We start from the raw sequence: 16172 nt of genomic DNA on the forward strand, positions 1-16172 counted from the left end.
TTTTGGTAGCTCTATAAACACTTCCCAAACATTGGAGGTTTGTTTTCTTTTTCTTTTATTACTAGAATTCTCTCCACCAACTATGGGAGGAGGAACCTCCTCAGAAATATTTTCTCCATCTTTAGTACTATCATCACCCATAACTAAAATGAAAGCAATAAAAAAAATATCATAACATGGAACCAAAGCTATGAAACTAAATTAAATTGAACTAAAATCAGGTAAGATGAACTTCTATCAGAGTATTGATCACAAAAGACTTTCTTCCTCAGTATCTCTGAAAATTGAGACTATTGTAATAGTGATATGAAAAGAATACATTGAATAAATAAAATCTTTGCCTATAGACTTTTCTCAAATTAAAAAAAAACATAACAAAATGCATAATTTCAAAATGCCTATAGACAGCAATAGTGACTTATACTATCACTTCCAATGCCACTCTCACTTCGTCTGCAACGAAGCAATATAATTTCAGAACCCAATCTCATTTCTTCTTATTTCTATCCTCAACTCTTAACTCGTTTTTCCTTTCCTCTCATCCCTTCTATTCTTTTCTAATTAAACACCTGTTTACTAAATATGTTGTTATGAAATATAGCTAACAAAATATGTGTTTAACAAATATAACATTATGAAATACAATTAATCAAACAAGTCATTTATTTTTCTAGATACAATATCTAGAGAAATATGTCTCTCTTAAAACAAGTATATTTCTACCAAACATTCCTATAGTATTTTAGATAAATTTCACATACTTTTAATTTCGAAAACATAAAGGGTTGCTAGAGGGCCCTACCAAACAAGGGTCTTAGAATGGATCTCACAAACCTTATGGCGCCTGTGGTATTCCCTGCAATTACTAAGATCAGACTTGCATCCCTCAACCAGGCACAACACGGTCTGATTCTTCCACCTATCTGGAGGTGCAGAATTTTCCAACCCACCAAGGTTTAGATCAACTGAGCAAGCTTGGCCACCAATCTGGCTCCCAAACCCAATTATGGAGCCTATTTTGGCATCAGAGTTTTGGCCCAGTTCTTCCAAATCCCATGAAGACAACTTAGGATCCCACTCCATGAGAAAGAAAATCTCTTCAATATTCCTGTTTAGCTCCTCCTTTCTCTCCTAAAATACCCAAGTAGAACTCATTCCACCAATCCTAATAACTACTTCCTCTTAATTGACCATCACATAAGAACAACCACCACCAACATACCAACCAGCTAGAAAACTATACAAGAATTAAAACAAGAGGAACAAAGACCAGTCAAGAAAAATGAAAGAAAGGGAATTGAGGGCATTAGCAGCCAAGATACCATTTAGACTCATCTAATCCAAACCATTGGTATGCCAATACAGAATCCAATCTCTGACTCCCAGATCAAGAGGAAGGAGTCGTATTGAGAAGTGATTCAGTCGATGGCCCCATTCGATTCAAAACCCAACTCAGAAAGAAAGGGAAAAAAAAAATCTTATCTTGGTAGTCAAACTACAGGAAGACCTTAAAAGCAACAAGAAATTGAAGATAGAGGACTCACTTGGGTTCTTCTTCCAGTAGGACACATCTAAATTTAATAGGAAGAAGAGAACACCTCCGGGGCTCTAGAAACGGCCCGGGCCTTTATGTAAAACTAAGAAAAAAAAACAAGTAGAAGAAGAGGAGGAACAGAGAGGAGAAGAGATCGAACCTTGTCTCCTCTCGGGTGTCCGGCGGCGCGACGCAAGGAGCTTGGGTGTAGATGGGAAGGGGGCGACGGCGGGCTGGTGTGGGGATTGAGGAGTTGGGACTTTGGCCAAAGTATTTGGGTGACTTGAGTTTTAGGGTAGGAGGGTATTTGGGTAAAATTAGAAATTTAGAATATATATGTGTGTGATGGGTTCGCGGGTTCGCGGGTCGACCCGACCCGCCCGACCCGTTTACTTAAACGGGTTAAACGGGTTAAACGGGTTAAGCGGGTCAGAGGCATAAACCCGAACACGACCCAATTAATAATCGGGTTAGGCGGGTTGACCCGTTTATGACCCGAACCCGATTAATCTAAACCCAAACCCGATTAACAGTCGGGTTATCGTGTCGGGTTATCGGGTCGGGTCAAGTTTTGCCACCCCTACGTGCTGACGTTGGCCAGCACCAAGACGTACGGTGGCACACTCCGTCTTGATACACTGTACCAATACATAGTATTGATGCTAAGAAATTGCTAAAACTCAATGGGTAGAAAGGAATATAGAGAGATGAAGGGAGAAAAAGGAAGAGAGGGAGAGAGAACACTAATCAGATTGGGAGATCATCATTGTCGAACCATGATCAGAGTGGCATGGCAAGAAGAGAAATCCTAGCTGTCAGCACTCTTCTTATGGGGGAAGAGAAAGGCATACTTTTAAAATATTCCTTAGGATCTAACGCAAGTAAAAGATCCACTATAAAGTATAAACAGGTCTGGATCTAACTTAACAGATTTGATATAGACAGATCTGAATGCCCTACTTAAAAAAAATGATCCACTTCATTAGATCTTCTTCGAGCTCCTCAAACACTAGCTGCCACAACTCCTCTCTTAAGCCATGCAGGATTCTATTTCCGACGTCCCTTCATCGCCCTAGATAGCTTCCTTCGGTCCTCCTCCACCTCAAAATAACTCCTACACCACCACAGATTGATGCTACGAGACGAGAAGAGGGTGCCATTGCCACCCCCTGGGCCACATGCCAGCGCTTCGCCGGTATGGCAATCTATGATCCTACTCCATCTCAACATGCTTAACTTGACTAGACAGACTTGTTCTTCTTCTCTTATTAGGAGCAGGAGTCTGTATCTCTGTCGTACTTGCCGACAGCATGGTCTACAAAATATGGTTGGTTTAAGAATTTTGCTTTTAACTTTAGGGTATATGATGATCATACAATACATAGTTTTAGCCATCCTTCTCTAATTCTTTTCAATGTGTTTCTTTTTTGTCTGAATATCTCCCTTCTTGCTGAATTGTAGATCCTACAAATCATAAGTGCTCAAACCAACTTTGCCTCTTCTCACCTTTAACGATTATTTGTTTTATTCTGGACATCCATGAAAGTGATATTGTTAGTAAATAACACACCATGGAACCTCATGTTTTGTATTCTCTTTTAATTTCTCTATAACCAATGTTAATAAGGATCTAATGCCAAATCTGGAGGCAAACTTTCCTCTTTACTTTTTTCTCCCATCATCTGTTACTCTTATACATAAAATTTCCTCTTACCTTTCTCTCATGTGTTTGTGTGCGCACACATGTATTTTCTTGATAATATTTATAATTTTCTAGTCACTTTATTTTCTAAGACCCACCAGAATAATTCTTAATGCATCCTATCAAAAGCTTTGCTAACTTAATTAGATCTATCATTTGTAAGAGTCATTCTACATGGATTTAGCATTTGAGTAATAGATCTATGAAAAATATTTTAAACGGGAAGTTCAAAGTTTCCAAAATTTGAAAAAAATCAAAATTAATATATCAAATTCATTTAAATTGGGACAAAATTAGTATAGGAATATACTAGATTAACTCTATATGAGTTGATTTTGAACCCAAATTTTAAATTTTGAGATAAAATTATATTTCTACTTTATTATTGCTATATCTTTAACAAAATAGGTCATTTGCAATATTATTTAGGGATAAAAAACTGTAATTTAGGCATTAATGCATATGTTAGAACCTAATATATAGATATATATGTACAAACTCTAAAAAACATATTATAAGAATGCTAGTATGCCAATGGCGGAATGAGGTGTGCCAATCAACATATGCTGTGCCGATAGGATATCAGCACGACAATCCTTGTTCTCTGATCGCTTATGCATTTTATATGTCAAGTCCTTATTCTTTCCCTAGCTTTAACTAGTTTATATTGTACAAGTCCATACTTATTGGACTTTGCTATTCTACCATCAACGGTTAGATAAATCTATTTCCACTTGTAGATTCATCAAGCATCAATTTTGTTGTTCTAATATGATTAGTTATCTTGATCCATTGTGTCAGAACCACCTTCTTCTAAGTACTGATTTCTTCCATAATTTTCTTGATAAAATCTTGAGAAATTTATCAAAACACCTTATGTTTTACCTTTATTATCATTTACACCTTACCATATTGATATTTCATCATTTGACCCTTGCATTTTGTTTTAAGTGCCTCAAAAACGCCATGCCACTAGTTTTTTTAATAGACAAATACATGACTTAGATTAACTATAGATATAAAATGACCTTAATATACTTAAGTAAGTCTTTTTAAGATGAAGATAAAATAGAAGTTGAACCAAAATTTAATGTCAAACGAGGGATGCTTTAGGTATTTTTTTTTAATTTTCAAAAGTAATAGAATATTCTATATTTTGTTAGTTGTTATTAGGTTAAAGTTAAGTCAACATGTCTTTGAGGCATTAAAAAATGTCGGGGTCGAATGATAAATATCTATAGAGTGTGAATGATATTAAATGCAAAATGTAGGGCGTTTTTGATAAATTTCCCTAAAATCTTTTACAACTTCACCTTTAAACTCAATTATCTAATATAATTAGCCTAAGGTTATCATCAACTTCTGTTTTCCTGTCAGGCTCTATCCTTATATAATTTCTTTATATAACTTTAAAACCGCTGCATGCTATCACTTGCAAAAGTAGTTAAATATTCATCCATCTTCGTGAAATTCACACTGACTGTCAATCAACCTAACAAATGTCCTTCATTCGGGTAGAGCATGAATCAGCAGTTGAATATGCTCTGATATTATTATGTTATGCCACTTTTATTGAAATCACCGATTTGTAAGCTATTTGCAAATACAGCAAATTCTCAGCTGATTCTATTGCATGCTTGTGTATATTTTGTGCTAAATGAATAGTGTTGTCTACATATTTCTCTATTTGTATATTAGGTTGGTATACAATAATACAATAATAGGAAGTTTCAATTGGTTTTTAATCTTTATTTGGTTTCCTTCCATGACTATAGCCTTTACATCGTTGCTTCAATTCAGGTAGATCCAGAAGACATGTTGGTTGGTAAGGCAGCTATAGGAAATCTTCTTGGAGGAATTGGCTACTTCTATGGCCAGTCCAAAGTAGCATTGCCAAAAGGATTCAGTGTAAGTTGATAGATCCCTGCTGCATTTTATAATCTATTTCCTTACTCCTCTTGTTCTAGATTCTGAGCTAAAATGTTTCTGCTTTCTATGGACATGTTGCAGTCTTCTATGTCAATTTTTTGTATGCAGTATAGATTTAGTCTTCTGATATGTGTTACTTGGATCAGGGCCATAAACTTGTTTTATTTATATGGACATGAGTGTTAAATCTAAACAATGCTTACACCATTCATCAAAGACTATTCGTTGGGAACTTGAGTTGTGTATTTGTAGTTCATTTCAAAAGAATTAACAATAGGTGGAGTTGTTGGTTACTCTGAAGAAAGCATCTTACTTTTCTTGTGGATTGTCATTTAAGTTTAAACCATATATTGATTGAGAGTGACTTGGAAAGCCTAAGGATTATTTGAATTAGACTTTAAAAACAATATATGGATATATTGATAATGACTGAAATAACAAATTTATTAACGTGTGTTGTGGAGCAGTCATAGAGTTGTCTAAGTGATGCAATGAATTTCATTTAAATGTCTAATAATAGAAACTTTCTTAGTTTAATTTGACTATGATCCACTTCAGATGTTCAGCGGCAAGATGACAACATTGACTCATGTACAATACCTTGTTGTTGAAGGGTCTTTGTGTTTGATTTATTTCAGGGTTTCCGAGTCTTCAGTGTTCATCTTCAAGATAATTAAATGCAATTCTTTTAAACTATATCTGTATTTTAAATAATTTTTAACGTCCAAAATTTTTATAATAAACCTTGTCTTTTGTTGCAATTACATGAAATTCAATTATTTTCTTTAATCTATTTGAGAAATAAGAAGTGAGGAGAGTTGGAAGAGGGTCCTAGCTTGAAAATGGTACATTGGAAGAATTAGAGGCGTTTGAGACCAAAAAGTTTCAAACAAGAATGCTTTGGTAGGATATAACACTCTTACCTATTTCTCCTACCAGGGAAGCAGGAAAGGATATCTATTGAAAATTAAGTTTGAATTTGTCATTCCAAAGGTTTCCAGTTTAATAGTTGTTGTCAAAAGTGTCACTTGCTGGAGATTATGTTGGATTCATAAAAAAATTTACTTAAAGTTGTTTCAATATATTATTTATTATGTGATAAATGTCACTCTTATATGTTCAGCCTTGAAATGGGTCATCTGTAAAGAAAATTAGAATATCAATTGTCATATTTTTTAGATAGGAAAATTGAAAAACGGCAAACTGATTCAGCAGGCACATGCAGATTAAATATGGCATGGCAACGGCTTTTCTTTGAATGTAACTAACACACTTATTATAAATTGAAATTAGAACGATTCATCTACGTTATATATAACTTTTTATTTCATGAGGTAATTAATTAATACTATGTTTTGACATCATCTTATATTGGTAGATTTCATTGCTAATTGTTTGTTCGTTCCATATTAAGTGAACTTTTACTGGTTGGTTCTTATGGATGTTATTCTTATGTCAATACACATGCATATTTAAAAAGATTATGCCTGAGGAATTTCTCTTGCAGCTAAAGAATGGTGATAAATCCATTTCTTATTGGCCGGCTGCACTTTTTACAGCTGTTCCAAGCAGATCGTTCTTTCCAAGAGGATTTTTGTGGGATGAGGGATTTCATCAGTTGGTCATTGGGTTAGATTTCTAGTGTGCTGTTTCACTTTATAATTGTTACTATTATCATTGTTTTTTCAGAGAGAAAGTGGGCTAGTGCCAGTTATGTTTTATTTATTGTGTGCTCTTTCACTTGCTTCTTTCTTGACAGATGTTTTGAACTTCTTGTGTCCATCCTAAATTCATTTATGTTGAGCATATTCATGTTGATGTTTAGGCGCTGGGATGTTGATATATGCATGGATATTGTTGGTCATTGGTTGGATCTGATTAATGTAGATGGATGGATTCCTCGTGAACAAATACTTGGAGCTGAAGCTTTAAGGTGATTTATTTTCTACATTGAGCAAAACTTTGTTGCTGAATCAATGTGAAAACAGATAGCTGTAATATGTCATATTTATCTCTTATATGGTTTATGTTTATGCATTTTGTAGTAAAGTCCCTGAAGAATTTGTTCTCCAGTATACTTCTAATGGAAATCCACCAACTTTATTTCTTGCTCTACGAGGTAACATATCCTTATTTACTTCTCTTTGTTTTTATCTCCGAACTGGGTGAGACTTCTGAGGCGATAAGTGTGAAGTGGTGCTGTAGGTCAAGCCTTTGTAATGGGATGTGCTTTCCTCAAGTTTAAAGCCTAACTGTCATCTGTTGTGGGTTTTCCTGTTCCTTTTGTGCATATTTTGAGTGGTTTAAAAACTTTTCTGGCAAATCTTCCACTTATGCTAAATGGATAGGATTCCATATAACTATTATCCCCTGAAGTCTGTAGCCCCCTTACCTATACAAGTTATGGTCTTGTGAAATTCTTATAATTGATCTCTTGCGGACTCCAACTATGCTTGAGCCACCTATGGCCATGCCAAAGGCATGTGCTGTGCTGAAATATAGTTGACATGCCTCTAATATATTTTTTAGGGTTTTTATATATATTTTTGCTTTGAATATACATATTAAAACCTACATTAGAGTCTTTTATCCGTATATAATGTTGTAAATAATCTATTTTATTAGAGATATAGCAATAGTCAAGTAGAGATATGATTCGACACATAATATAACATTAATTAATTGGCAATAGATCAATAATTAAAACCCAAACCGTTGAACGTAGTTAATCCAAGATGTTCTTATATCAATTTTGACCAAATTTGAATGAATTTGATATATTAATTTTGGATTTTTTGAAATTTGGGAAAAAATTTGGGAAATCTAATCATACTAAAATTTTAGCTAAAAATTATAAAATTTGGGTTCAAATCAACTCATATAGAGTTAATTTGATATGTTCATATACCAATTTTGACTTAGTTTAAATGAATTTGACATGTTAATTTTAAAATTTTGAAATATAGAGGAAATATTGGGGGAAATCAAAATTTCCCTTTGATTCCTATATTTTTAAAGAATAATTTTTATAGATAGCACCAAAGTGCTAGATCTATGTAGAATGGCCTTTACAAATAATAAATCTATCATTTGTACATCCCAAATAAGTTTTTAAAGTGCCAAATAAAAAAATAAAAAACCTCGTACTGGCCGGCATGGGTTGGCACAGGTTGGCATAGGTCCATGCCGCTTCGGCATGCACTTGTGTCAATCGGCACGGCTTGACACACCTCGACACAGAGCTGTGCTACTGATACATTCCGTGCCTAGTGCCGATGTTCTAATGGCACGGTAAGTGCCGGTTGGCATGGCCATTCCTTTTTGGTTAAATTGTTTTCAAATTTCAATATTGAAAGCTGTTTTCTTTTGTCATTCACCATGTTTGAGGAAATAGAAAGGATTTCTTCTTTATTTAATTCTTATTGTAGACGAAAATGTATCTTATTGAGGAATTTGGGCTGTGTTAGACTAGGTTTGAGGAAAACATAGTTATACTTGGTTCTGGTGGATACTTTTTTTTTCCTGAGAGAGAAAGTAAAAACTGTTTATATCATGGTTTGAAGTTTTGGCCCAAATCGAGATGTTTTGCTGGAATATTTTGTGTTTTGGTCTCAAATGATCCTAAACTGTCTCCAAAATCACCGTTCAACCGAAACAACCTTCATAATAATTCTTTTCAAGTGTGTTTCTTATTCTAAGGTATATTTGCCTTGATCCAGCTTGTACCTAATATTTTGATATTATCCTTGTTTTTCTCATGTTTTTGAGATTTTTTTGTTATTGTTTAGAATTTTTTGAACTTTGTTTATTAGAAGCAGTTTGAGACTAGCACATGAAACTGTTGCGTGTTGATCGAGTAACAGAATGTGAGGAACCTATAAAGCAGCAAGGAAGAGAAAATTAAACAAGTATAAGAGACAGAATTTTGATGAAAGACAATTAGTGAAAGCTATTGCTCTAAGTCTCTAAATTTCTGAACTTCTAAATTTCTTTACAGGAAGAAAGCATCGCTAACTATTTTCGTGCAAAATAAATAAATTAAATAAACTAAACTGAGGACTCCTTAATTCAGGAGGTATCATACCATCATCAAATCAATACATAAGCCTTTTAATTTGTACCAGCTAATCTCTTATACATGGATTTCATTTTCTGGCCATCATTCAGCTTTGTGGAAAAATATTCTGATATTCTCCCATATTTTACGTGTTTAGACTCAAACAAGGCATTGGTTTTCTTTTAGTTATGATACTTAGACTTGACCTGTAAACCATTATGCAAGATAGATATCAATTGATGGACCCAGAAGGAGCAAGAGAGTTCAGTTCCCATATTCAGTTTTTTCACATTGATGTTCATTTGGAAATTATATTTTCTAGTTACACAAATAAAATAGAACATGAACTTGGCTTCTATTTCTCTAATTATCCTGAGCTATTGCAGTAGGCAATTCCTCCTTCACTCCCTAGAGAACAACACAAAATTAGTAAGAAAAAAAAACTGTCTTTATGGTTTTTAACATATTTTTAATAAAAAAAAAGGATATTTAAAGATGGTTTTAGGTTTTCAGCACGTCAACCTTTGGTTTTTAGTTTGAATATTTATATGCTAAAATTTAGATTACAGTCTTTTATCTTTGGATTATTTTTGTAAATGACCTATTTTATTAAAGATATAGCAATAATCAAATATAAATATTATTCAACACATAATATGATTGAATATATTCATTAATACTTATATTAATGATTGAACACTCCATAATACAATGTTTCGAAACTTGGTATCGGAATCGGCCGTTGGAAAAAACGATACGTATCGACCATATCCCTATTCCACACCATAACTAGTTTCAGGTTCGGATCGAAATTATTTATGTTGATCCCGATTCGGATCAGCCAATTTGACTCGGGATTGGCCAATTTTGGGATCCATGCCATAATATAATTGAATACATAATATTCATTGATAATAATTTAATAATTAAAACTAATATCTAGTTGAACGTAGAATGACGAGGAGGATCAAAAACTTTATTTGTCGGTACAAGAATAACTTAAGAATGTTGCGTTAAATACGGTTGATAATCTTCAATCATATTGATGATGATGACTTTATTTGCCGACACAAGAAATACTAAAGTTGTTTGATAATGATTGATGGAAATAAGAAAAAATTAAAAAATTCGAGGCATGGGCTGGCACGCACCCGTGCCGGACTGGCATAGGAGTGTGCCACTAACACACCCTGTGCCAGGTGCCGTGCCATTATTGGCATGGACATCCTTGAATCTTATTACTCATAGTAGTTTGGATCAACAATGGCCGAGTCGTGCTGGTCTGGTATGAGTGTGTGCCGGCCAATCTATATGGAGCCCATTTTTTTGTTAATTTTTCTATTTTCATTAATTATCATCAATCAACTATAGTGTTATTCTTGTGTTGACAAATAAAGTCATTATCATCAATATGATGGAAGATTGCAAAAAATATTTAACGCAACATTCCCCGTTATTCTGTTCAACTAGATATTAGTTTTAATTATTAAACTATTATCAATTAATATTATATGTTGAACGCATGTGTTCAATTATATTATAAGGTATTCAATATATTATGGAGTGTTCAATCATTAATATTAGTTTTAATGAATGTATTTAATCATATTATGTATTAAATTATATTTATATTTGACTTTTGCTATATATTTAATAAAATAGGGCATTTACAAAAATAATCTAAAGATAAAAGACTGTAATGTAGATTTTAATATATATATTCAAACCAAAAACCAAAGATTGATATGCGAAAGACCTAAAAATATCTTTAAATATCCTAAATTTTTTATTAAAAATATGTTAAATACATGTTAGTGGCACACAGGGCGGCATGCCCCATGCCCCATGCTAGGCACAACATGTGCCTTCAACACGAGCATCATTGGTTTAGATATAGAAGAAATGAGAAAAAAGAAGGATCCTTAATAATGAATTACTAATAAGGCCTTATGATTCTAGTATTCATGGAACCCAGTTTCGGCTGATCCTGAGCCGGATCGGCCGAAACGAATCGGGATCAGCCAAGCCAAAATTGACTGGTTTCGGTCAAGCATCGACTGATACCGATCCGTATCGGGTCAGGATCGGCCGTATCGGCCAATCCCGCTCGATATGAGAGAGAGAGAGAGAGAGAGAGAGAGAGAGAGAGAGAGGGCTGCGGCAGTAAGAGGGAAAGGGAAGAAGAGAAGGAGAAAGCGAGAGAGTGGAAGAGAAAGGAGAGAGAGATAGAAGAAATTGAGGAAAAAAGAGTGTGAGAGGTGGGTTGTGACACTAAGAGGGGGAGGGAAGAAGAGGAGAAAGAGAGAGAGAGTGGAAGAGAAGGGAGAGAAGAAATAGAGGAAAAAAATTGTGGGATACGACAGTAAGAGAAGTAAGAAAAAAAATTAAAACCATAAAAATAAAATAAAATTTAGCTTGTGGCAATAAGAGAGAGGGGGAGGAAGGGAGACAAGGTTTTATTTTTTTTTAAGTTAATATTTTATAACTTTTAGGCTTCATATGTGAGTAATTTTATTTTCTTATTTTCTTGTCATTTTTCTAAATTTTTAGAATTTCTTTTGTATTTTTAAAAAATATTTAGAATTTATTATTTAATTTAAAAATAGCCTAATCCGATACGAGCGACCGATACAGTCGATACGGCTGATAGATATTGTTTTTCCGTATGACCGATCTCGATCCCGATACCGAGTTTTAAAACTTTGCTAGTATTAAACGGTGATAAAGTACAAAGCTATCCTAGTACCAGTAGGTTTCCTATTTGTGAAAGTACTTTCTTAGTTTCTTACTTCTAGTAGGTTTTCTAGTTGTGAGGGTACTTCCTAATTCCCGAGAATTCCTACTTGTTGTTTACTACCTAATTCCAAATGATTAATATTTGGGAGATTCCTATTCTATGATGCTTTCTTTGTTCCCTAATTGTTGCAGAGTTTACAAAGAATATTCTATAGTGAAGTACTGCAAGATAGTTTTCTTTTCCAACAGCTATTTTGTTCATAATAAAGGCTCATTTACTCTCTGATCTGTGACTTAACTCTTGCAATTTCTAGATATATCAGTTTAATACTCATTTTCAATTTTTTCTCTTCTGTGGGTTGCCTATAATGTGCATGCATTTGAGATAAAAAGTTAAGTATTCCAATTTGATGTCAAGTATTTTCTTCACTCAGATTTAGCTAGCGGCATAAAAGAGAGCAAGTTTTCTATTGAAGAAACCAAAAAGATCTCTATGTTCCTTGAAAGAGCTTACATCCGCTTGAATGCATGGTTTCAATGGTTCAACAGCACTCAATCTGGTGAGTTGATTTCATGAGGTAGGATATGGACTTTCTCAATTATATCCAACATCTATGCTGATAATACATTGCTTTCATTATCAGTGTTATCTTTCAAATTCCTCTGATGAACTTTAATAAACATTTAAGCTTATTATTTTTGCATGAGCTTATATGAAGTTGAACCTCTTTTTGCTGTCCTAAATATAGCTTCTGTTTTTTCTATTTCCTTATGCAAAAATTTTAGTTGTGCAAATTACTACACATGTTTCAATGTTCTTAACAATATTTTATAGAAAGAAGAAACTTTATTAGTCTTAAAAATAACAGAAGATGAAGTAAAATGCTTCTGTGCTTGAAAACAGTAATGATTTTATACTCTAGAAGAAAGGAAGTACATGTTTTTTGTTTCTCATTTTTGTGACATTCCAAAGTTTCAAGGAAGCATAGAGTTATCGAATCATGTTATATTATACCACATTGATGCATTTGTCATTCACATAAACATCTTGGAAGACTTCAATAATCTAATGGCAGTTCATGTTTGGACTTAATTATATATTAATGTAGGTTCTGTAACATAGTTTAAGCATGCCTAGAGCTATTGAAAAATGGAAGACAGGATGCACTCTCGACCCCTCCGGCAGCTCCAAATGATATGCAATCGGATCAATACGTTCTAACACCCGAAACAGACCGAAGTAGCAATGTACTTATTTCTGGTTTCGCATCAGATACAAGGTCACCTGTCGATACGGTTGCACCCTCACAAACACCCAACTGCCAATGTCGAACTCCTGCTCCCTATGACTGCGATCATAAACTTGCTTCATGCGATTTTGAGCAAGTTTAAGATGGGCATGCAACCTCTTCAATGTGGCGTCTCTATCCATCAAAGCTAAGTCCACCTTCGTCCGATTTGCAGATGCCACTGGGTTATAAGCGCGTAATGTCGGAGCCGTGCGTTCATACACCATCTCAAATGGAGTCATGCCAATGCTGCTATGGTAGGCGGTGTTGTAAGATCACTCCGTCCACGGTAAAAACTCCAACCATCGTCTCGGCATCTCTCTAACAAAAGTCGCTCATAAATACACAATCAATCCGAAACAATCTTGCGTGGCATGCCATGTAACCGAGCAACATCTCTAACAAAAATTTCAGCCACTGATTTGGCTAAAATTGGATGTGACAATGTTGAAAAGTGTGTATACTTGCTCAATCTGTCAACCACCACAAAGATAACGAAATAACCACGTACCAACGGAAGACCCTCTATGAAATCCATAAAAATGTCTTCCTAAATACGGTCCTGTATAGATAAAGGTTGTAGTAATCCGGTCAGTTTCAATGTGGTTGCTTTAGCCTTTTAACAGACTTCGCAAGCACGAATAAAACTCCTCACATCCCGCCTCAATCCTGGCCACGTGCCACTCTGAGATATCTTCCTATAAGTTCTCAAGAAGCCCTCATGACTAGCCTCTGGATTTTGGTGGAAGTGTTTCAACAATTTCTGCCGCAATCCATTATTTGCGGGTACCCGAATGCATCCGCGGTCCAACAACAAATTGCCTCGGTTCTCCAACTCTAGATGGCGCTCCAGATCATCAATCACCTCCTGTAACAATCTCAAAACATCTGGGTCAGATGTACATGCATACCTTAGCTCGTCAAGGAAAGAAAAGGTAGGAGAAGAATAGGCTGCAAGCTTGGCGGTATCAGGTTGGTGCGATAGTGCATCTGCCGCTCTATTTTTCGTTCCCTTATTGTATTGGATTTCATAATCATACCCCAGCAATTTTGTGACCCATCTGTGCTGTGTCGGAGTGTGTATGCGCTGTCCAATAAAGTATGAAAGGCTCAGTTGATCGGTTCGTATAATGAATCGTCTATCAATCAAATAAGACCTCCACTTTATCACCGCTTGCAGAATTGCTAACATCTCTCTCTCATAAGTCGATAATTGCTGAGATTTTTTGTGATAAAATCTTATTAAGAAAGGCTATGGGACGTCCTCCTTGCATTAGTACATCTCTTATGCCACTTCCAATGTATCACATTCCACAATGAACTCTTTGATGAAGTCTGGTAGCGCTAAAATGGGCGTCGTCGTCAATGCTATTTTCAATTTTTCAAAGGTTGTAGTGGTTTCATCCGTCCATCTAAAAGAGTCCTTCAACAAAGAAGTGAGAGGAGCAGCGATCTTGCCATACCCGGCGATGAAGCGGCGATAATATCCGGTCAGCCCCAAAAATCCTCTTAATCCGGTGGTGGTAGTAGGAATAGAACAAGTGGTCATGCATGCCACCTTTTGAGGATCCGTTGTTACATCTTCCGCTGAGATAATGTGGCCTAAATACTCCACTTGTAGTACTCCCCATAGGCACTTGGACTTATTGATCTTCAATTGGTTTTGCTTCAATAAATTCAGCACATCCTCCAAATGCCGCCAATGCTCCAATTCAGTCCTGCTATACACTAAAAAATTGTCAAAAAATACCAAGACATACCTTCGCAATAGAGGCCGAAATATATCATTCATAAGGTTTTAAAAAGTAGTTGGAGCATTGGTGAGACCAAAAGACATCACCTAGAACTCGTAATGCCTGTCCGAAGCCCGAAATGCAGTTTTGTGCACATCCGCTGGATAAATTCTAATTTGATGATACCTGGCTCTTAAGTCAAGCTTGCTGAATATAGTCGCCCCTGCAAGCTCGTTCAACAGCTCCTCTATAACCGGAATGGAATACCGGTCCTTGACGGTAATGGCGTTTAGTGTCCGATAGTCGACACAAAAACGCCATGTCTCGTCCTTTTTTCACATCAATAAAACGGGGGATGAGTATGAGCTATGACTTGGTTGAATGAGGTCTTGCGCCAATATCTCGGCTACTATCTTGGAGATAACTTCCTTTTGCACATGCGGATATTGATATGGCCTCACGTTCGCTGGCGCAGCCCCGTGCACAATCTTTATGCGGTGGTCCGCCGTTCTCCTTAGTTCAAGTCTAAACCTTTGTGCATGTTGATCATCTTCTCTAAATCCTCGAGCATGTCCATCACCATCTCCAAAGGGATCAATCTCATCCTCAAAGTGCCAATCCTCCTTATCGACAAAGCTCACCGGTGTCGCACGCCTCTCGGGTTCCACCACCGCCAGTCTTGGGTTTTGTAACGGAAGTGGGAGATGATGTGTACGCATGGGTAAGAGGGGATCATTGATACTCACATGTGGTACCTGGACCTGTGGGGCATCGGTTCGATGAGGTCATAGTTTCCAGTTTTGACCGATCCCGAGTGGGATCGGCCGAAACGGATTGGGATTGGCCATAGCCGATCCCTAGCTATCAGAGAGAGAGAGAGAGAGAGAGAGAGAGAGAGAGAGAGAGAGAGAGAGAGGAAGAGAGAGTGAGGGAGAGGGAAAGATTAAAAAAAAGAGGGTGAGAGAAAAAAAAAAGGAAGAGAGTGAAACACCCTAACCTCCAAATACACGTGTAAACCGCGTGGGTAAATCCTCCCACGCGGTACATCACATGACCTGTCAGTACAAGGATTCCACAAGGCACACAACCACATAAATTCACCATAAAACTCAACTAAAGGAGTCCGGATACAAATTCCACAGGCCACAACAAGCCTTCCAAATATACATCCAAAATATTATGTTAAAGTCCA

The 16172-nt window shown here is 35.9% G+C and overlaps 1 protein-coding gene across 1 annotated transcript in view; it reads left to right on the forward strand.

Moving 5' to 3' along the window:
* LOC140792154 (mannosyl-oligosaccharide glucosidase GCS1) overlaps window positions 1-16172 on the forward strand; it is a 52907-nt gene that overhangs the window by 17896 nt on the left and 18839 nt on the right. Inside the window, exons 9-13 of the mRNA XM_073142993.1 lie at window positions 5037-5144; window positions 6673-6794; window positions 6991-7098; window positions 7211-7284; window positions 12393-12518. Of these exons, the coding sequence (XP_072999094.1) occupies window positions 5037-5144; window positions 6673-6794; window positions 6991-7098; window positions 7211-7284; window positions 12393-12518 (538 nt within the window). The remainder of the gene's footprint in view (window positions 1-5036; window positions 5145-6672; window positions 6795-6990; window positions 7099-7210; window positions 7285-12392; window positions 12519-16172) is intronic.

This window comes from Typha latifolia, chromosome 7 (assembly GCF_019914945.1).
Source record: "Typha latifolia isolate L0001 chromosome 7, TyphaL0001v2, whole genome shotgun sequence".
Classification (NCBI taxonomy): Eukaryota; Viridiplantae; Streptophyta; class Magnoliopsida; order Poales; family Typhaceae; genus Typha; species Typha latifolia.